We start from the raw sequence: 23,961 nt of genomic DNA, 5'->3' as shown, positions 1-23,961 counted from the left end.
GATGAACACTGTGAAAACATTGCTGATTATCTTTCCATTCATAAAGAATCATGAATTGGACCAGATACAGAAGCAGTTTCCAGTAAGTGCTATTGTTCATTCTGTATATGGAACAAGACAGTCTTACATAGACTAGGCAGGTCACTATAGAAAACTTGATTTTGGAACCCACAGTTCTCTCTCAACTAAAATATTTGTAGGCATAACAGCTGTGTAGAGTTGACTGTCTTAAAAGACCATACAAAACCATCAAGTGGTTTTCAGCATTTGTTTTACACCAACATCACAATTCAGGGATTTTATCAGCAGAAAGCACCTGAATAGGGCTGTTTCAGCTAATAGATTTTCCTAAACATATTTGCTTTATGCACAAATTCTGCACATTTTATTTCCAATGTCAGCTTTGCTGATAACTCAGTTTCAAATGTAACCCTTAACAGATTTATACAACACCCATGAAGCTATGGCAATATATATTGTAAAGTGTTCTTAACAACCAGGAGAAACAAATACTGTAAACATTTTAAAACCTTGGGTTCCTTTACATTTAAAACCTACCTCAAATACATTAGTTATTCTGACAGGTCAGTGCAAGTGCATTTTACACTGGGTTGCAGTAAAGCTACAAAAATCCACCAATTCTGTAATACAAAGAGCAAGAATGGAAAGCGGGAGCTGGCAGTAAGTTCTAGCTGGTAGAGATAAGTTAATTTACTACCATCCTGTTCTGATGACACATAATTCTTTAACTTGATCTGAAATTTCCATAGTACAAAACTAGCACAATTTTCAGCATGCATTCTGGCTACTCTGATGGTACAAAAGACTCTCTGTATGATCATGTGCATATATATGCATAACACTTACAAGAGGGGAGCTTTTATTATTCTCCTCCAAAGAAGAGACCCCAAAGGAAGCAGTGCCAAGGGTACGTGATGCACTGACTTTACTTAAAGACAGGTGACCAGGATCAAGCCATGACTTTGTTGAAATAACTCCTCAATTCTCCATTTGCCATATTGTATCTATTACAAATTGCACTGAAGTGCTAGTCACTGGGGAAGGGTGAAAAGTCATCCTAATGTTGGTTCCTGATAACAAGTTTTCACACAATACATTAGAAAAGCCATGCAACAGGTACAGAATATTAATCATTCAAACAATGAACCACTCCAAACCTAAAGCAAGTTGAGTTCACAACTACTAAAAAAATTACTAGCTCAAACCATTATTGTGCTTAGTATAGAATACTGTGCTCCAGATATGAGCCAGAAAAAATACACAAGATGTATCCTCAGATTTAGAGCATTAAATACAAGAGTTCTTGTTTTTCTCTCTATAAATCCACTACCTCCCATTGTCCAAACTTTACAAAGTTAAAACATTGGATACTAAAAATTTAGTCTTATTTTGCAATAAAATAAAATGAAAAAACCCCCAAAAATCTAAACTCACAACAATCCAAACAAACACCCCACACTTCAGCCAGCCTTAAGTCACAGAAAATTATTAGCAAAAAATATGATACCTTAAAATAAGATAGCCTAATAAACTGTTCTCTCTAAATCTTGTTTAAATTGCAGCTTTGTCAGGTTAATTTAAGCAGCAATGGGCAACTCAATAGGAAAAAAAAATCGTTAATAATTTCAGTTCTCTTAGATGTTGATGCATCAGAATGAGGAATACGACTGACTTTTCTCAATTTTAACCTGGGAACTTGTAATTACTCCTGCCTTAAAAAAAAACCCCACATCATTCTTCTTTTCTTCACCTTTCTACTGTCTTCCTCAGAATTTCCTGCTATTTTTCTATGTGGAAAATTTGCTGTTGTAGCCATAACAGACAAACAGAGGCACATTGCTTTGAATGCAATGACCACCTTAGACCAAAACAGGTGTTACCTAATTCTAATACCTGATTTCTGCTAGTTTTATATGTCAAACATTACCATGATGCTCAGTCAACCTAAATATAGGAAGAAAAGATGAAAGTAGATGTTAAGTGGTAGGAGGACACACATAGCCCTTAACCAAAGCCACCCTATTAGGAATACTGACACCACCAGTGGGTTAATGTGATAAGAAATTAATTACCACTGAAAGGAATTTGGAAATATTTTGCAAAAGAAGTTATTTGAAATCATGCTAGAACACAGCAACACCAACAGGAAAGCAAGATTTTGGTTCCAGACACAAAACCAACTCAGATGTGTTAGAATTACTTGTGTTTCTTCCCAAACCAAAGCAGTGATGCACTGCAAACAGAAATGCCTTCTAAGAAAGAAAAGTAGCCTTTTAACACCAGGTCCAGAAAACCAGAACAAACGCAATGTTAAAATGGCTCATTGGAGAAGCATGTTAATTTGCACTCAGGAAATTGATCTCCTGGTCCAAGAAAAGAGTAGAACAAAAGCTGTTTCAGGGAAATTCTTTTCCATAGTGAAGTTATGTCATTTCAGGAAGACTGGCAAAATCAGCAGTGAGTAACATACCTTTCAGAAAGAAAAGAACTTTCATGAGGAGAACTTAATATTTGACATGTCTGTAGGCTGGCAACAGCTGATGAGGGGAGTTGACCCGATTGCAATTTGTCTGCAGCAGGTAAATTTGCATCAATTATTACGTGGCTGTCTATGTACTTTCTTCCAATTTTCGTACTCAGGACGTTCGTCAAGATAACTTTGGGTTGCCTGCCATACATATAACAGCAAACCATGAGTATTGCACTGCAATCTAGAGGAACAAACTTCTTGTTAAATTCATGTATCCTAGAGGCTTGATAATTAAACATCAATATTTTTAGTCCCTTAGAGGCAAAAAAAAAAAAATCCTATTAAAGTACAAAGAAAGCAGGTAAACACAAAAGGTAAGAAAACTAGCCATGTAATTTTATAATTATATCCTGCAGTTTAAAAACTGGTAAATATTTCTCTCTAAACAACTTTCATGCAGTATCTGTACACATTTGTCAGAACTCTGGAACAAACAATCTTGATTTTCCTGTGAACAAGAAGCCTCCAGTAAACAGACCACATTTTCTAAAGCACTTAGTGAACAGGTAGAAAAGTAGCATGCACACAAAAGGTAGCATCCTCAAACATGAGGTGGCACTCTACAGTATTGCAAGACCCAGAAAAATACCCGCAGGTGTTAAAACAGACAAGCATCAAAAATAAGCCAAACAGAAATATAAAGATGCAACTCCTACTTGAACACGCACACGATGTGTAAGAGCAGCTCAACTTCATACAATGTCACAGCAGCCAGCTTGTTGTATAGCCCATATCCACTTCCTTTCTCAGACTGGGATTTAAATGCTACCACTTCCATTGCAATTTATTTAGGATTAGGTTGTAAGGCTATGGCCTTTTTGAATGTGTTTTGAACAACACTGCCTTTTGGGTATTGACGGCATAATTCTCCTGTTGTCTGTTTTTATCCACAGAGCACACTCCAGCACAAATGCCATGATGTCTGGAGAGCACTCAGATCTCCTTTTGCACCAAGATATAAATTTGCTTTTCATCAGGAGGCTACCTTCCAGACACAATTGCAGAGACCCACAGTGGATAAACATTAAGAGATACAACTTAAAGATGAAAATTCTAATACTGAAGAACATGTAGACTGGATGTAACCTCCAATAAAGGAAGCCTATAAACTGTTATCAGACACTCAACAGAAAATCCAGAGAATAAAGCATTCACTATAGCCATACTTTTCCATTAACATCTACAATTGACCACTGCTTGTAGGGCTGCAAAGAAGATACTAGACTTGATATCCTTTCCTTCTGATAATTTATGCCAGTTTTCCTATTTTCATGAGTAGTCTAAGGCAGTAACAGTGAAAATACATCTTGGTATCTTGTCTTAAAAAAGCGCTGCAGTCAAATTCAAGTGTATTCTTTTCATGAGGATAAAAAAAAAAAAGCCAGACATTTGAGAGTCCAATGGCTAAACCATAATTAATTAGTCTTGACAGTACAGGACCATCTAGAAGCCTTTTGATCAGAAAAAAACACTAAAGTATGCCTGGCACCATCTCTCCCAATGATTATCAAAAGGAACCAGGTATGAGTGAATTCAGTGAAGTGAGATAAAATACAGTTCATGAAGAAGGAAACTGTGGCACAATAAAGAACACCTTCTCATGAAGAAATAACTGCAAGGAAAATTATTTTGTTTAGTGACATGAGGCAAAGACAACATACCTTTTAGACAGAAAAAGACTTTGGACAGTAGGGTTTAAAATCTGACATATCTTTATGCTGGCAGCAGATGATGAGGGTGCTTGATCTGACTGCAGCTTGCCAGCATCAGAAAAATTAGCACCAGTTTTAGGTTGTGCCTGTGTGTATTTTCTTCCTATTTTCATCCTCAGGACATTCGTCAAGATAACTTTGGGTTGCCTGCCATACATATAACAATACATTAATAGGGTGCTGAGAACTTTTTAAGTCACATGAATTCAACAAAGATATTCTATGAGTTTGTTGTCTCCGCATCATACCTTAGAGAATAAGGTCACTTCCCTGGCAATTTACAAAGCAGTTCTCTTTGGACAAGAGCAATCACAAACTCATCTTTTGATCAGGACAGCCTTGCAAGGTTTCTCCTTCTGGTATGAATGACTAACATAACCATATGCCATTCTGAAGAGGTAAACTTTCAGTGCAGAAACACCGAAATGGAAATTTTGGTGCATCTTGTTATCACCAAATGTTGGATGTGGTGTCACTATGACCTTACAAGCTATTCTGAAAGTGTATTGACCATTTGCAGGATATGAAAATATTCATTTTGTGTCATCTTATTTTAAAGTCATGAATATTATTTGTTTCCATATGGCAGATTATTATGATCTTGCTGGGGAAAAAAAGAAGTTATTACAAATCTCCCAGTTCTGAAGCTCCAACTATTTCTATTCAATTTCACTAAACAAATTACTTAGAATTACTTATGAATTACAAAGTCAGTAAAAATGCCTTACTAAAGTTAAAAAAGTATCTATACTTTGGTAGTTCTGCTAGATTGGTACTAAAGTCTTCACATAAAGAATTTATCTGCATTATGGCCAGTAACTTGGACAGTTTTCTTACAGACTCATAAGGATTGGAGAAGATCTCCAAGATAACAAGTCTTCAACTGAATACCACCATGTCCACTAAATCATACTGCAAAGTGCCATGTCTACTTGCTTTTGAACACTTTCAGGGATGGTGACTCCACCACCTCCCTGGACAGGCTATTCCAGTTCTTAACCATTCTTTCAGTAAATAAATTTTTCCTGATATTCAACCTGAACCTCCCTGGCACAACTTGAGTACATGTCCCTTTGTCCTGTCACTGGTTGTCTTAGAGAAGAGACCAACACCCACCTTGACACAACCTCTTTTCATGCAGTTTTAGAGAGTGACAAGGTCTTCCTTTGGCCTTCTCTTCTTCAGACTGAACAAGCCCAGTTCGCTCAGCTGTTCCTCATAGGAATTATGTTCCAGATCCTTCACCAGCTCCACTGCCCTTCTGTGGACTTGCTCCAACACCTCAACATCTTTCATTTAATGAGGGGCCCAGAATTGGACACAGCACTCGAGGTGCGGCCTTCACAGGCAGACAATCATTGCCCTAGTCCTGCTGACACAGGCCAGGTGCCAGGGGCCTTCTTGACCACCTGGGCAAACTCTGGCTCATTTTCACCTGCTGTTGACCAGCACCACTAAGGCCTTTTCCACCAGGCATCTTTCCAGCCCCTCTTTCCCCAGCCTTTAGTGCTGCATAAGGTGGTGGCGACCTAATGGCAGGACTTCATCTTATTGAATTTATAAGCTGATAAGCATTATAGATCATAGATGATTTGTCAGCATTTACTTTATTTTCAAACCTCTGAGAACGGGACTTGTTTTCCAAGAGCTGGTCCTATGAAGACACTGAAGTTCAGACTAATTTTTTGGTTTTTAAAGATTACTGAAGCAAGAATTGGGGTTTTTCCTACTGCATATCTTGCATAACAAAAAAAAAATTGTTCTCACTGTAGAGTAAGTCTCTTTTTAATAGCTAGGGAAAAAAACCATACTACTCACATAGCTGTTACACACATGCTACAGTAACATTTCTTAAGCAAAGGGCTGCTATTCCTCAGTGTGTGTACATCTGCAAGCAGCTGTAATTGTCCCACTGACATGCTGCCCTCAGCACAGCAGCCTGGTTACATGGTACCAGTGGCAAATACAGGTATGGCATGGAAACTTCCGTTGCAGAAGGACAGACATGCTTGCACCTAAAATAACGTCTGGAACTGCCACGCTAGCGAAACACAATGAACTGGGGGCAGATGTTCCACATAAGCCTTTTAGTTTGCTCTTTCAATCTTGACATTGAGATTTCCTCTCCCTAGTTACTTACCATACTCACAACACACACAACCCTCCACTGAACCTGAAAGGACAAATGTTCCTACCTGCAGCTTGGACAACCTGCCCAGAAGCTGTGGATGGCTGTCAACCTGATGAGATCTCTGCACCTCTGAATGCCATAATGTGTATGCCATGAGCTGCTTTCTCCTAGAGCTCTGCTATGCCTTTCCCAGACCAGCAGTCTCCAAAATGTTTTAACCACACATCCCTACCAGCAGTAAGTATTTTGAGCACAAAGTTTATTTAACTAAAATCTACAGAGAGGTACTAGTGACAGGTTGATCTTAAAGGTCTTTTCCAACCTCAATTCTGTGATTGTAAAACACAGAAATAGAAAATTAAAAAGGAACACAATAAAGATTATATAAACACTTAGTAATTGTACAAAAATATTTCCTTCCTGTATCCCAGTGAATTGTCTTGTACACACCACACTTTGGAGACCACTATTCTAGACAATGCACAATAAATCTAAATGGTTCCTATTCAAATCTAAGGAACTTAAGCTCAAGTGAAGGCAGTTTCCTTTTATCTGTGAACTTCTATCAGAAGTTTGCCAAAGAAAAACTGATGGAAAAGAGCTAAGGCTTTATCTCAAAAGACAAAGAAAAGGTACCATTAAAAAAGAACCCCAAAACCAACTTAAGGCACTCTGATGCCAAGGACATGGACACAGGACAAAGTGTTATGTAACAGATTGGTCCTAATTAGCTGTTGGAAAAACAGTCCTGGGTTTATCAAGTGAGACATTGGCTCTGAGGAGGCAATAAAAAGTCACATGTGCAAAGACAGTCTCACTTGAATACCAACCTAAAGCACAGTAGTGCTCCAGAATGTTTTATGCAGTCTGGAAAAGGCTTTCCCCTTTCTTTTCTTTCATCTGGTTCTAGATACAGTCTGCGAATGCTAATGCAAAAAAAGAGTTCCAAAAATGTGCCTCAAATACTGTAGATGTCAGAGAGGCTTGTTCAACACTCTAATGATCCAGAGACTGGAGTTTCATTTCCAGATATGCTTTAATCGCTGAAAAGCTTACAAAGTGAACACAGGTCCTGGGGTCCTGTGTTTAGTAACATTAATGTCTTAAATGGTGGAGCTCAACTATAGCAGCTTAGTGAGCACATCCCAATCTGGCAAGTGCTCTTGATACAGCACAGGAAGCAAGAGACTTGTTTTCCCATAGAAATCCCCACTAAATCAGAAGTTCTGGCTTTCTTCTGGACTTCTCCAATGTTGGGCTCACCCATGAGCCACAGTTTAATACCTCAGAAGAGCTTATAGCAACCAGAATTTTACTCCATTTGTTGTTTGTCCACTGTAATGTATATTAGAAATAAGAAATAAATAAGCAGTACCTAAGGAATTAGAGAATATATATATTTAAGAAACATGATCGGTTAAAAAATTCAGCTACACAAGAACTTAGTAGGCTGTTAAGAAAATTTACAGAAACCGAAGCAGTTAAGGAAAATTTCAAGGTAGAATTCATGAAGAAAATTTGTACAAGTTATCTTTTGAAACTAGACATTCACTCTTGTGCTTTAAAATTCTTCCCTAAAGACAAGAAACACCCAAACTACTTTATAGGGCCAGTTACTGAAGACTAAAGAACTGAAGTCACTTCAGCTCTTGGGATGCCAGAACAGACGATGCAATGTAAAACTAAGCTATTTCCCCTCCTCCTCCAAAAGGACTCAAAATTAAAAATCAAACCTTCAAGTAACTAAATTATGTTTTTCCTCCAAATAGAGAACAGTCATAGAAGTAAGCCCTAGCAATATGCAGATGAGAACCAGAAAATTGCTTCTTCTTAAAAAATATGTTTTAAAACCATTATTGCAGGGGATCGTGAGACAACATAAATGTGCTATTCTCTATGGAACACTTCAGCTCTCCTGCCAAAAAACAAACCAAGGCTGTCAATTTCCTAGATCTCAATTCTTTAAGTTTTCATTGATCCACCTCACAGAAATTATACATTTTTTTCTTTTTATTTCTCAAACACATGATATCACAATGAAATATTACTAAATTTAGGCTCAAACAGCAAGTTAATTAGTCCAGTGGGAATACATAATTAAAATAAAAACACTGTGACTATGCATGATCAAGACTTGTAAAGATACCAGAAAATATTCCAAGGTTGAGTGTTTAAACAACATAATGACAGAAAAAGTCCACAGCAGGAGGCAAGGAGTCAGAATCAGAATTTCACTACCTATAGTTTGTTGGCCACCTTGAAAAGTCAGGTCTGACATCCCTTGCTCACACATCAGGCTAGACCTTAACAAGCTCCAGGTTCCTATATAATTTGGTTTACTGATTGTTACTTGGAACTGAATTTGTAATGTTCCCCATTCTCTTGATTGAAATAGGGTTTATATTTTTTAGGCAAGTACTTTAGCAAAAATGATCTTATAAGTTAAAGCACACACATATACCATTAAGTAAGCTTAGCACTGGAAATCCATGCAAAAGAGAAGAACCTTCAACAAACAAGGAAGTCAATGGTATACACTTGTCAGCACCAGGCCAAGGCATCACTTCGTATGGCACCAGGTTTTGACTGAAGGTTTTGAACCAGTGATGACCAAACCTTCAGAGCAGAAAAGTAGCATACGAGCTTTCAGTGGCTTCCCTTTCTAAAAGGATTATGGCCTCTGGCAGTGCTTCTTGAAAATCATGTCACTAAGACTGGGAGTACAATAGATTCAGGGAAAGTCTAAACCTAAGCCAGCCCATACATCTGTAAACAATGGTTGTGACACAGATCCCTACATCATTTGTTAAACTGTCCACAGAATAAAGTGAGCAACTCAAGCAAAAGACATTTCAAAATATTAAAGTAAGTGTCAAACACAAAGAAGCAACGTATACATTAAAAGCAAGTCCCACAAGCAGACCCAGCAAGTAATTTGCATAACAGTAACACTGGAGGCATCTTGGTGAAGGAAAACCAAAGACAATTATTTTTGTTTCCAAAACAAGTACCTACCGTAGTCTCTTATCTACCTCCCAAAAATTGAAAAAAATACAAAAGCAAAGGTAATGAAAACACAGTTATGCATGTAATGATGGAATAAACAAAAAAGATATTATGAAAAATGCTGTTAGCTGCTCCTGACAAGTCTAATTTTGCTTTTCACAGGCAATAAAAAAAATATCCTACCTTATAAACCACAGGAACAAAACTTATTGCTTATACCTCTTTGGGGAAAAATGTTTGACCTTATTTCACACAATAGTCACAGCTGCTTGATATAGTTCCCTACTCAATGTTCATATTGTGTACACACACCAGTGCTGGAACTGCTGTCTGCAATTCATTCAAATTTGTATTAGAAAGTGATCAAAATGAGACAAGGAGACTATTGGCTCATTTGGGACTAAATTACAATTAATTGTCTACACCACTGTCTTCATGGCTATATTCACTTACTAGTAAACCCAGGTTCTGGGAAATAAATGTTTTGGCAGTGGGATGTCACGTACTGTTTGAGGGTTGTTCCCTCAGCTCTCAGACAAGCTGAGGGTCTGTCCTGTGTCTACAGAATAAAGCCACCGATAGACCTGATGTGTATTTAGTTATCTGAGCTTCTGCAGTACATGCACAGCCCAGGAGCTCCCTGACCTTTCTGAGCCCAAAGGAATAACATGACACACTATCATTAATGGGAATCTCTGACTGATGCATTCACTGACAACACTCTGCTGTGACCAAACATTTTGACTGTCATCCTTCAGCTCCAAGGTCCTGTCCTTTTACCAACTGATGAGAAGTCAGTGACCCACAAACATGAACATCCCTATGAACCTCCTTGCTTTGCTGGACAAGGAGGTTACTACTGACCAAATGCTCTTGTCAGGGCAAGGGTAAATGTAAATGACTGCCACAAAAACCTGACTGCTACAGGGTCAGTACCTGATTCAGCTGGAACACGTATTTCACTGAACATTTAAAGAAATGTCAAATTTCATTTGACCTGAAGGAACTGCACACATCTCAACTTTCACCCTCCCTCCTAACTAGGGAACTAACCCACCCCAGGAGCCCTCTCTGGGATCACAGACAAACCCCTGACACTCACCTTCCACAAGCCCAGGAGCAGAGCTGTACAAGTGAGAGCAGTTGCAGTTGCTGCTACAGACCCCCATGATCTCACACCACAGCACAGCTGACAGAAGCAATTGACTACCAAATTTTATAATCCAGAAGTTAAAAAAGCCCCATGTGAAGTTGTAGGTTTGTGCTAATATATCTACTTTGTCCTTTATGACTAAAGTTTGGTGGCAGTAACAGTCCTGAAGCAACACATCTCCCTCAACACCTGATATTAGCTCCTATCAATAAAGTAGACTGCTTTTAAAATACCAGGAGCTAATAGGAGTTTGTAATTAAGATTTATTTTCTACTTTGTAATGCAAATGAAAAATTCCTTACTGGGAATAAAAACTATTGCATCAGAAAGACTTGCAGCACACAAGTTCACTCTTTCCTCTTTACAGTTTTGTCAGTTCTCAGACTCTTGCTCAAGAAACACCACCTCTTTAGAACCTGGGTGCTCTTTCCACTTATTACACAACAAAGTTCCCATGTTGATTCTGACTTACTGAGAAACACTGAGTACCCAAGTGGAACACTTAGTACAAGCTTCATTGCAGACAGAAGAGTAAATTTACTTTACAGAGAGGCTCTAGCTAGTCTCTAGAAACACATCTTTTTTCAAAGAACTGAAAAATGTACAGGTTTAATATCTAAATACTTGCTGTCTCTTTGCAGTCTAAATAATTTCTCAATACTGTGCTGCTAACTATTTGTGTAAAAATTATGGAACACCTATAAATGCTATTTGAAAGTCTCTTGCATATTGAAATAAACAGAAAATTAATACACAACAGATCTAAAGGTAGCTTTAAAGAATCCAAACTTCTCAATGTTTAAAGATCAGTTCAAAGTTTACTGAAAGGCTTTTAGAGATTGATATCTTGACATCACACATCAATCATGTCAAAACATAAATAAAATTCAGGAAACTGCAATTAAATTCTGTTAGGTTGACCCTGTGAGCTGCTCCCACAATTAAAAGTTACTGACAGAAGCTTTTTGAGGTAAGTGCATGTAAACTGACAGCTATGCCTCTGAGGAGGTATGAAAAATAAACTCAGCATCTTTTACAATTTCAGCTCTTCTTTGCAACACTTTGAAGCATTCTGAATATACAGACCAGGCTAAACAATGACTATTCATAAACCACAAACCTACAGAACTTAGCAGTGCCAAAATCACCTGCATTTTCATTACCTGTGCACTTTGTTTTTAACAGCCTCTCCTGATAAGAAACCACTTATGGGCCAGTTTAGTTGCAGTCAGAAAACAGAGCAGAGAATGCTTACTCCTTTATTTAGAATTAAGTGATTTGGGGAATAACAACTGTTTCATTAGGACAAACATATTCATTTTGTCACAAAGTCATTATGTTTCCCAGCTCCTGCTAATAAATCTAGTTCTACATTCTTATTTCCATTGTCAACTGCAGAAAAAACAGCTTCAAAATTTTCTCAGATAAAACAATTACCTAGCTGATAACTCTGAAGATGATGATTTTATCTTATAATAGCATATCAATAATTTGCCATAATCTCAAAGAAACCAAGATATTTGCTCTTGGCAACAGAGAAAGAAGTGTCACATCAGCAGTCTTAATAATTTAAGCTCCTTGACACTAACACAGAGGTGGAAAAGCTCACATTTTTTTTACCTTCTTCCACTACTAATCAGCATATTGTTTAAGGGACATTTTGATTATTTTAAAGAGTTGATAAAGCTTAGGCTAATAAGTGTGGGCTACAGAACAAAAAAGGATGAGAAAAAGAATTTTGGGAAGCTTCTTACAGATCTAAAGATATCTAGGGCTAGAATGACAGTTTACACTTAGAGAGCAATGAACACCTTTCAGGACTCCAAGCAGGTTAACAAGCAGTAATTCCTCTAGTAAGCACTCTCACTCTAATGTCACAGATCTTGTGGTATCACACAAGGGAAAGTTACAGCTGCCATTAGACCAGTGAAGCATGATTCTCTGAAGGTGAGGCACCCAACAGCTTGAAAACCATCTCTGCATGACACAATAATTAGCTAGAGACCAGAGACACTCATCTTCAAGAAAGACTGTGAAACTCTGAATATGCAAACAGAGATAAACTAATTTTGAGAGGACTTCTTACCCAATTGATTCTTCATCATTAGAGCTGTGTCTGCTGCAATCCTTTTGCCTTTTTCCTTTTGTGGAAGGCTTTCTGTTGTTGGCACTTAATCTCCACTGAAACAAAACAAATAAAATTGGCAGATTCCAAAAAAACCTGATTATATCATAATGGATAATGCACAGAAAAATGGGACACTGAAACAATGCAACTGACCAAATATATCAAAGTTATGAATAGCATACACAGCAATTTTGCAAATAATTAATTTGCTTGATTTAAAACATGCATATACCACCTGATCTTGAACAGAATTTTTTCTCTCCTGAAGAAATATACAGGACAATTCCATTGTTTCCCAATTTCAAGAGGGACTATACCAAACACAGACTTAAATATTAGGCCTGTTCCACATAATCACAAATTTACAAGATGCAGAAAGTAGAGGCCAATGCTGCGCATTTAGGCAAATTTTGCAGGCTACAATATGGATATAAAAGATATAAAATTCTGAGAGGGAAAAGCAATTTGAAGGTTTGGGACTTAGATGGTAAACCCCAGAACAGCAAGACTTAATTTTTTTTCCACATACCCTTACCTTACCAGAAAGTACTTCTATTTTCAAATTAAACAAAATAAGCCCCATCAAAACAGTTATTGCTGCAATTCCAGAAACCTCCAACCCTCCTTCTAATCTTCCTCATTTCTTAAAATTTAAAATATAATAAACCCAAGAGACGCTTGAAAATGGCACTCGGGCGGAAAGCAGACAAATTTATCTTCCTTTTTGACTAAGTGTGGTTTGAAAGAGCATCTGAAAAGTTCATGCCCATGCATATTCTACAAACTTTAATGAAGTCTGAAAGGCACATCCCAAATCAGACTGTTCAATACCATAGGGATTAACTCTAATGCAAAATAACCCACTACTAAAGTTGGCAGCAAGAAATTGAATTGACTGGGCTCTCCCCTCTTTCTGCCTTCCAACACCATCTAATTCATCTTTTACCATTGGTGTTCAAGCACAGGAGAGACCGGTATGTCCAAATCACTAAAAACAACACAAAGTTTCTCAAACATGGTGCAAACTCTGACAACTCATGACCAAGTTTTTTAAAGTAGAACATAAAAACTAGGCAGTGTTTAAAGCATTTGAAATCCCCCGATACACGGGAAAGTTTGAAATATGTATAGACATAGGTAGGAAAAATAAGAAATGGAAAATTAGACAACATCCAGGAAATAACTAGGAAATAAAGAATTTTCCAATTCACCATTCAAATCATAATTTTTATAGAGGCAGACAGGTTGCTGCTTGTAGCCAGAGGAGACACCAGCTCCCATTTCAAAACCTGACTGCAACTGGAGGCTCTGCTCACTGAAAGCATTACCAGTACAGAACACAACCCCACAGCAAGTCTCTACTGCAGCATTCTCAAATGACCAGGCCTACCAAGAGACCTGGGTCACATTACCACTACTCTAAGTCAAGAGGAATTCCTACCTTCCCTCACTACACCTTTCAACCTCCTCTGAGGGGGAGGAGGTCTGTTTGCCCAGGCCCATGATTCTGAAAGCACTAAAGCCAGCAACAAACTCCGGATGCTGAGCTGAAGGAAACAAGAGTAGCAAAGTATGTTTCCAACACTTGACATTTGAAATGCTTATGAAATTTGGAAAAGATTTATAGAGGCAAATATTTGCTTCTATATGAGACTGAGATGATCCAGACACTCAGTTATGATAAATGCCATAAGACTCTTACAGTCTTTTGGTCTTAATACAGTTATTTCTGTATTAGCACCTAAAATTCTGTCAAGAGGCATAGAGTGCTTCATATATTCTCTTAAAAGCTTAAGCTCCTGGATAACTGAAAACTCAATGTAAAGGTTATTTCTATATAACAAAAAGTTTGGTAAGTGATCTGAATATAACCTAAAAGTTCAGCAGTCAGAAGACAATCAACTAAAAAAAATTAAATATTATATTTACCTTTATATTAATGATTTTCAAGATAGTTTCAAACTACACCCAAAGACAAACTGCTTTTCATGATTTAGACTAAGACTCCCATGCCTGTAAATGCTTGCAAACAGATTTCAGACTTACACACTTGCCTCTCTCAACACAGTCTGGATTAGTTATTGGTCACAAGGCAACACTTGGTGTTGAAAAAACCAGCTTCCAAAAGTAAAGCAAAACCTCATGTAACATTCTCCTACACACTTTACACTCTGAAGAACTTCTCTTTACCTCTTTTAAAGGGCAGTCACAATGGTGGGAGCCTGGGAGCCTTGCCAGAGGGGACTGAACTTGGACATCCTCTGACTTGGTGTTTGTTTTCTTCTTTGGTATACGAAACTGAAAACAGATGATATTACACATGGTAAAACTAAATTATCCACTGGTGCTATGAGCTGACATACCTCTATGTACAATGTTGTCTTAACTGGGCAAAATAAAGCTGTAAGGGAAGCCCTGACTTGTGACTTTACTTGAAATGCATTCCTCATTAATGCCTGATCCCAAATCATGTGTCATACCACGTGATGAGCTAGTTTAACACATGAAACCATTTGAAAAAGTTCTATTTCATTAACTTTACATCTGCCAAGGCGACAAAAAGGTGACAACCAATCCACTGTCACAGCCTTCTTGGTTCCTTCTGGTTTGTTTACACTCCAGTTTAACTGTCTCAGCTTAGAGAATGATAAAGAGAAAACTAAATAGCTGAATGTCATGACCAGGTTTGCTTTCTCAAAAGAAAAATTCAGAATGAAGAACAATTTTGGTATGATAATTTAGCATCAGACTTTAATGTTCTCAAAATGGTATCAGCTATTGTCATTGCCAACTCCCACAGAAATGGAGACAGCATTTTGAAAGTAATTATTGAAAGAGAAAGCAGTTAATAATTCACATGAATTCACTAGTTCAGAAAAAATATATATGTAGGAAAGAAGGTTTGTTCATTGAAAATCAAAAAAATAACCAAACTAAATTTGTACTAGTTCATAAGACAAGGAAACAGGACGATATTTTCTATCAGTTAATTAAACCAGTTAAAGTATCAACTGAAGGAATAAAAGTGCAAACATTGCTATTGCTCCAGGCATCCTGAGAAGCAAAACCTTACATTACATATACAACCAGATGAGAATGTATCAGAGAGGGAATGCAACATTTACACATCTCTGAATCTAGCTCAGGCAGGAAAAAGCTGAAGCTATTCCATATGATGGACACTGTAGAGCATCCTATGAACTTGATTTGCAAGCCACCAGATGCCTTGTACTGTAACATGAAATTAAAAGCAGGGATTCCAGAACAGTGACTCCAACAACCTAATTATTAGCACCTTAACTGCATTCATTAGCTCAGCAGGTAGTCCTTCAGACAGACCATAAGGAAGTATGCTGCACCATAATGAGATAATATTTCAGTCCTTCAGTCTAAATCCTGAGTGCTCTTACTCCTTCTCTACACTTCTTTGAAACTAAGATTAAAGTTTTTTGTAATTAGACCCAAATTTCTATACAGTATCTCAGGCTACCTTTGATGGTCAAACACTGGAACAAACACTCCTTTAATAACAGTTTCTTCAAACTCTAAAGGATACAGATGTCACACACAGGTAACAACTTCTCAGACAAGTACCTCTCTTTTCAATCAACATGGAAGGATTGCAACAAGACATTTTCTATTCAGCAGCTCCTACAAGTAGATTGTTTGAAATTTGTTTGGTTGGTTTTGTTTTAGAAGGGGCCTATAAGTCAGAATGCATATTTCTGATCTGCACTGTAGCCTAGGAACAGATTTCTTACTTCAGACCTCCACCTGCTGCCTGACTAGCAGCTTCTGAGATTCCAAAGAACACATAGTTATCTAGAATTCTAACATCCATTTAAAATTAAAGAGGTTCTGATAACTTCTGTAATGACATAACAGACAACGTTAAGTACCGATAAAGTCAGACTCAGTAAAAAGAAGAGACAACTGACAGAAAGGGATAAAAAGCACAAGATACATTAACAAGCAACATTTTCAGCTCACCACACCGCATCTTCCCAATGCTTGCACTCATTAAGAAGATGTTGGTTTACAGCACCCACAATTAACTTACAGAGCAAGCACAAAGTCAACAGGCAAAGAGAGGTCTGAATCTATGCTAAACACAAGGTATGCAGGTGCCTCAGCTTTTCCCAAATAAAAAGTGACTAACTCTACACATACATGTGCATACACACTTGGCAGACTCATCTAAATCAGCAATACTTTCCTGAAGGTTCCCACCTGTAAAAGCAAGGGCCAGAGATAGTGCATAAACACAGCGCTGGAAACAGCTCATTTCTAAACCACTACATCACCCAGATCTCACCCAATCATACCTGGTCCTGTGTCTATCATTTGTTCTCTCCAGTACTCCCACTGCAAGAAACTGCTTCTAACAGGGATATTTTACGAAAAAATACACACTAGCATAAGAAGCCTCTTATGCTGCAGAGTACATCTCTGCAGATAACTAACTTTTACACAGTTTTGCAGCTGTTCTACTTACTTCAAATTACTTTAAAATTTTAGGTGGTAGCCTAGGTCTTAAAATAACTTGGAAAACATCCTGTTTATGTGTAATCAAATGCTAAGCCTACAATGTATTAATAAATGTACAACAGTAGACATTAGTATTGACTGCTACCAAGAAAGCATGTTCCAACAAAGTGAAGAATCAATTTGGTTGTGCAAACACATCAGAACACCATAGGATATCCACAGCCTCAAAATAAAATGTTGAAAATTTCAGGAACACTTACATTGACATGACTTGAAGATGATGTTCTTCCTGACATGGTTTTCTCTACTGGAAAAAAATACAAAGGAAAAAAAAAGAAACTTAACAATTTCTAGTTTATTGATTAAAAGGCAAGTAGAACCACAGTAGTAGGCACTAAGAAGGAACAAGAAAATAATTTTTCAGCAATCTAGAACAAAAAAAACACATTCATAACATGGATCGGGTTGACCAAAGCCTATTCAACCTGACCTTGAAGACTCCCAGGGATGGGGCATCCACTGCTTCTCTGGGCAACCTGTTCCAGTCCCACCATCCTCATTGTAAAAAATACTTTCTTGTGTCCAACCTACATCTACCCTCTTTCAATTTATGACTGTTCTGTCTTGCCCTGTCACTACAGGCCTTGGTAAAAAGCAATTGACAGCCACACACCGGAGCAAGGCTCTGGATTGTCAGTACAGACTAAATTTTTAATGAAATTGTCCTAGAATATATCCTTAGTTATGACATTTACTGATTAACTCCTTGCTGCAGGCACACAACTGATAAGTTCACACTTAGACTATAGACAGAAAAGGAGTAAAAAAGGACATCTGTACCACTGCAAGGGCTCCCAGAACAAGTAACAGACAAGGACTCCTGTTAAACCTACAAACTTCATCACTAGAAGAACACAGCCTCAGAGATTCCAGCATTTATAGGTATTCTCTTGATACATATTCTATATGACTCTGGCATAAGACCTTGAAAGATTACAGCTAGTTTGGAGTCTCTCGAGAAGCCAAGTTCGGGGACTTTTACTTATCTCGGAAGTTTTTTTAAGTTAGAGCCATAGTCCCGCAGGGTGGGGAATGGACCGATAAAGAAAAGCCAAAGTAGCGCCTGCTCCGACGCCTGTGACGAGGAAGCGCGGACGCACGGGGCCGCCTGACAGCTCGGGGGAGCGGCACCCCCGGGAGCGGCAGCGAGCGGGCTGCACCGCCTGAGCCCGGCCCGGCACCGGGCCCCGAGCTCCGCACCGCGGCTCCCCCCGCTGGGAAGGGAACAGCTTCCCGCTGACAAACCCGCAAATCCCGACGGCCTGAGCCAGCAATTCCACGATCTCTCCTCAGCCTTCTCCCAGAGGCGCAGCAACGCCGCCACCAGCCCTCCCTCCGTCCCTCGGTGCCCTCCGCTCAACGGCGCTGCCGGCTCCGCCCGTTCGCGACAGACACCGCGGCCCCCCCAAGAACGCTGCCGGTGGGCTGCAGCCCGGCCCTCCTCCTCCGCCCCCTTCCCCCGCCGAAGGGCCGGCAGCGGGCGGGAGCGAACGGCCCCGGTGTCAGCACCGGCACTCACCGCCACCGCCGGAGCTGTTTACGCGGGCCGGCCCCGCCGCCGCCGCCTGCGCAGCTTCCCCAGCTACTTCCGGGCCGGGCACCGCCCCGCTGGGCCGTGCCGGAGCCACCGCCCGCCCGCGGCCCCTCAGGCCCTCCGAGGTTTAACCTGCTCGGGACGAGCTCGGTACTGACCCGCTGAAAGCCACTAAAGAGCCGAGAAACCGCATTACTTGTAAAGGAACAATAATGAACCCGGGCCAGCCCAGGTTGAAGTTGTACCTTGCTAATGACATTTCCCTCAGCTGACACCAGACCCCGCCAAATTAATCAAATTAATGTCCTGCTGGGAGGGGGATGCACAGTCGGGGAGAGCCCTTATAACCCCGGCTGGCCGCCGTTTGCAGCTGCTGCCCTTAGAAATCCTCCCACAGCCAAGGGGAGAGGAAGATTTGTTGGCTGGGGTTTTTTGCTGTGGGTTTTTTGTTTTTTTTCCAGGACAGCTTCAGAATTGTTAGTTTTCTGTGGCGCTTTCTGCTTTGTTTTCTTCTTGGTTGTGGGAATTAACTGGTGTGGGCGAATGTTTCGTTTCATAGTCAAGGTTTAGCTGTAGCTTACTGTCAGGTGTGAATTACAAACGTGAGTTTGTAACTTGGAACTACTGGAGTGCTTTAGGTGGCCCAAACCATCAGCTACTGATAGATCTTGCAGATATATGCCCCAGTACTTAAAGTAATGAAAACTGAAACCATGATTGAGTTTATTTTTTTTCATGCAGAGGACTTGTCTACACTCCCAGAGTGAAAAAGATTTCCATCTATGATGATGACAGATTTTACAGAAGAGCATACGGTAATATTGGGCTTTACTAGAATGAAGTGGTTTTAAATGGAAAACAAAGTAATCTTTATGGATCTTATGTGGTACTTATACTGTATTGGTGTTCACAATATGCCAAATGCTGCAACAAGCACCAGCTGAATTTACATCTGAAGCACTTTAGAATCTGAATAGAAAAGTGGGAGGAAGGGAAAGAGGGATTATTTTTCCCCAAAAGCAAATTTTTAAAACTAAAGTAGCAATTATAAAGGCTGCCAGCATTTACAACCTTGAATATTGCATTTATATACAGACAGTGAAGTACAAACAGCTATCAATGCTGATTTAGAATGTAGACTTAAAACAAAGAAGTGCATGCAGCTCTATCTTTAACCTTTAATTGCTACTTTTTAATTCTATAATTAATTGTGTTACTACGATAAAATCAGTTCTCTGGACTAACAAGTATATAATTCTAAGCTACTATTTAAGTAAACTCCAAAATTATAAGCTATCATTAATTGCCTCAAAACTTTTCATTTTGCATCCTGTAGGCAATTTTAGGAAGGAAAGTCATATGTGCACTTTATGTAAAACTGTGTTTGTTTGTTTCTTCCTCCTGAAATCTTCAGCAACCCTTCACAATGCTTTGTAAAGCAGATGTTCAGGGTTTAATTTGGAATCACACATCCTTGTTTTGGAACTGAAAAAACATCCTTGTTTTGGAACTGAAAAAACAATGTTGCTGTTAGTAGCTGAAGTAAAAGGATAGTGACCTCCTGTTCAGAGTATGCTGGGAAATTAGTCTCTCCAATCTTTTAGGTATGAGGAGGGAAAGGGACTGAGAGGTGGTCCCCAACATGCTACTCCAAGGAAACTGCACCTACCTATTCCTAATTCTTACAGAAAGCTTTCTGCCTTTCTTCAAATGCATCTTTCCTTAAAATATGCCCATTTTTCTCCCACTTTGTCTCATGGGAACAACAACTGGAATGTGGGTAGCTTGTTTCCCACTAAGTATTATCTCTTTTGCATTAATTGCCCATATTTCAGTCGTATAGCAAACAGACTGTTTTCCCATCTCCTTTGTGTCTTTTGTGCCTTCCTGCAGAATGAAAAAATCATAGATGAATGGGTGCCTGTGCATTTTCTTTGTGCTGTTTCCATTTCAAGAAACTGGCAAGACAGTAATAAATGGATTATATATCATAGCATATGATTTTCCCCCTTTTTCTATGTGTACTGATTATATGAGATAAAAAATGAGAAGGCATAATTTTCTAGCCTGCTCTCTATTATTTAGAAGACATGAAGAGAGGACTTAATAACACTGGCCCAGTGAAGATTACTCAAAAAGAAAATACATATGTTGTTTTATGTGTTAAAAAGCAAAAATGTTTTTATTTGGTTTTGTTTGGGGTTTTTTTTTTTTTTTTTAATTTAGGAGTGTAAGAAATAATTTTGCTAAGCACCTTACCTCAAGGAAGCTTGCATTCCTTGAAAGAGTTGCTTTCCAAATCAAGTCACTTACATGAAAATATTCAGATCACTTTTTGTTCTAGTAATTGGCTTTATCAAATGGTACACTTTTAACATAGAATGTAATTTACTGTGTTCTATAAAACTTTTAGTTCAGCAAGAAAAACTTAAAGGTATACAGTCTAACTTGCCAAATGTAACTTGATTCAGACTGTTTACAGGAAAAAAAATTACTGTATTAGGACTAAACTCCTGTAAAGGTAGGATTCTGACCACACCAAAGGTTATACCCTGTTTGCTGTTCTACAGCCAGTGACAGTCAGTAGTAGATTGAAGAATTACTAGGAAAATAGAAGGTTATGCTAAACTTAATTTTTCAGCTGCTCAAAAATCACTTTCTGGTATAATTCATTTCAGTTAATAATCTGAATTTGGAGATCTCAGTCCAACCTCATGATAGTTTGCTGCCTGGACTTTCTTTTCTCCTGCCCCTGGATCACAGTGGCTACTTTATTCTGTCATCCATTCCTCTATTTCCATGTGGCAAGTTCTTGCAAGGATGAGTGACTAATTAGAGTGATTATCAGAAAGTAAACACATCATTATTATCTGTTCTAGTGCAGCTGAAGGTAGAAGAACATGGAGAGTATGCTGGTACACAAGCAACAGGAAGGTTAAGTCCTTAGTAAGCACAGCTTATTTTCTTTAAAAGCTCAGAATGCAGTTATGACACTTGGACTATGTCCAATTGCTAGGCCTGTATTTCAAAGGCGGCCTTGAAACTCAGTGGAGTTCCAAGATAATGGCTACCAGACAGCACAATAAAAGTTGTTCAAGTGAACAATGAACCATGTACATGTGCCTCCTTCTTAAAGCCCTTAATTCAAACTACCTTAAACAGATATTTAAATAAACATGCTACTTACAAATTTTTAACTACCAAACTGAAATAAGGTGTAATAAAGGCAGAGGAGTTACTGCTGTTGGAACTTTGCAACTGACATCTCTAAGAGGTTTTAGAAGCAGCTGGTTTGCTATACATCACCATGAAATACTCTGGTTCAACAAGTATTTAATTTGTAACAGCTTTTAAATCTAAATTCTAATGCAGGGAGGGGTGGGTAGACAGGTGTTGTGTGGAGGTCTATCACTACTTAAGAAGACAATAATAGTCTTCTTAATTTGTAGTGGTTACAAATACAGCGTGAACTCAGTTTGAGGAAACTAACAGAGGATTCCAAGTATCAAGAGGAACTAAAATATGACTTCAATATAAAAGGGGAACTGAGGCACCTGGATACAAATGAGTCCTTTGTTTTCAATTACTACAAGAATGGACATGAGCAGAATCATGAACTCTACGAAGTTCTGGGACATTCTATTACCCAGTATGTTTATGAGCTCCTGGAAAGAGTCTGCATGTTGCAGAAGGTTTATATTCCTACTGATGCTATAGAGGATGAACCAAGAAGCTTCTTTTTCATGAGCAAGGATGCATTAACAAGTTCCTCTAGCCTAATTATCTTTCTTCAAGACCATGGAGCTTTTTGTGCTGGACAGTGGGGGCGAAGGGCAATTGTCAGTGAGGGCTTGAAACATGGAACACAAATACCATTCATTAAAACGGCCCTGCAGAACCACTGGGAAGTGATTGTACTGAACCCCAATGACAATTTCACTGATATGAACACTGAAAAGGAGAGATTTTCTGTCAGACAGTCTGCCTGTTCGATCCCCAAAAGGGCCAGCAGCAGCCCCGAAGAGCACACTGTGTATGTATGGGATCATTTCATTGCAAACAGTGCAGCCAGCAATGTGGCCTTCATTGCCCATGGCTATGGTGGCTTGGTGTTTGTTGATCTGCTGGTGCAGAGGAAACGTGAGGTGATGAATAAAGTGTACTCTGTGGCATTCATTGACTCCACACACAACATACAGCACCAGAGCAGACACGATCCAGAAATACAGGAATGGATACACAAAAACTGCCGAGAATGGGTGTCAAACAGCAAACCCCTAAATAAAACTGTGCACTTTCTCATGAGAATAAATTGTCCTACTTTCTCTGCTGGAACAGAAAAGTATGGTTTAGCACCCTCCTGCTGCTTACAACCCATCTTTAAGTACTTGAAGAGCATGCTGAAAGCCAAGATCACAACAGCCTTGAGGAATTCACCTGTTGCAACGAGAAGCAGCACAAGAAAGAAGACAGGCAATTAATAAAGGTAGACTGGTTTGTTCTTGATAGTGGTCTCTTCCTTTCATAAGTGCCTCTGCATGTTTCAGTCACTTAAGCACCTTCATCTCACTGTGGAGAAAATCACAGTTCTAAGTTTGAAACTATGTTTGGTTTTGAGAAGTCTCCCCCTTCTGTTTGCACCAAAAACATCTCTTTGGCGACTCAATTCATGACCCGCCGCACACACAGAAGATGCATGGCACAATGAGCATGAGAACCAAAAGTCCTACTAAAATATAAAACCCTATTTTTAGAAGCTTTTTCCACAATGGAGAAAGATCAAAAAATCCAACTACATCATCGATCCAAGATCCAGTGATCTGCCCAAGCTTTTTTATACTTTCCTCTATCTTTTTGATGTTCTCATGAATTGACTTTGAGTCATCTGTCAGGTTCATGCAGCACATTCCCTCAAATTCCTCACATCCATGTCCATGTGCCAGCAGCAGATAATCTATTGCTGCTCTGTTTTGAAGAGTTGCCTGTCTCACGCTGTCAATGTCTTTTAACATGTCACTCAGTGCAAGAGAAACGGCTCGAGCATGTTTGCTCAACCAAAAACCCATGTGGTCCAATTGAGTCAAGGCCACCCCCGACGCTGTCTGAGGTGAGAAAATTGCAACGGCAATTCTCTGAGCCTTGTCCCAGGTGTTTACCTCATCATCACAATTTGGACTATACTGTTCCAATGATCTTTT

General features: G+C 39.0%; 2 protein-coding genes across 5 annotated transcripts in view; one reads left to right on the top strand and one right to left on the bottom strand.

Annotated features, from left to right (window-relative positions):
• Positions 1–18,794, bottom strand: part of SENP7 (SUMO specific peptidase 7) — a 43,334-nt gene extending 24,540 nt beyond the window's left edge. For 3 of the 4 annotated variants that reach the window (XM_030948899.1, XM_030948917.1, XM_030948925.1), the window contains exons 1-5: positions 18,749–18,794; positions 17,430–17,476; positions 14,872–14,979; positions 12,640–12,734; positions 2,492–2,689 (exon numbers count right to left, since the gene is read on the bottom strand). In XM_030948899.1, the coding sequence (XP_030804759.1) occupies positions 2,492–2,689; positions 12,640–12,734; positions 14,872–14,979; positions 17,430–17,465 (437 nt within the window). In that variant the 5' untranslated portion in view covers positions 17,466–17,476; positions 18,749–18,794. The remainder of the gene's footprint in view (positions 1–2,491; positions 2,690–12,639; positions 12,735–14,871; positions 14,980–17,429; positions 17,477–18,748) is intronic. The other variant, XM_030948909.1, reaches the window with a different exon arrangement.
• Positions 18,795–21,663: 2,869 nt separating this feature from the next.
• LOC115903303 (putative protein FAM172B) lies at positions 21,664–23,244 on the top strand. Its single transcript, XM_030947695.1, has 2 exons — positions 21,664–21,678; positions 22,213–23,244. The coding sequence occupies exons 1-2, from the start codon at positions 21,664–21,666 to the stop codon at positions 23,242–23,244; spliced, it is 1,047 nt and encodes a 348-aa protein (XP_030803555.1).
• Positions 23,245–23,961: the final 717 nt, after the last annotated feature.

The sequence above is a fragment of the Camarhynchus parvulus genome, chromosome 1, assembly GCF_901933205.1.
Source record: "Camarhynchus parvulus chromosome 1, STF_HiC, whole genome shotgun sequence".
Classification (NCBI taxonomy): domain Eukaryota; kingdom Metazoa; phylum Chordata; class Aves; order Passeriformes; family Thraupidae; genus Camarhynchus; species Camarhynchus parvulus.
Note: the sequence above shows the minus strand (reverse complement) of the source record. Positions and strands in the feature narration are given on the sequence as shown.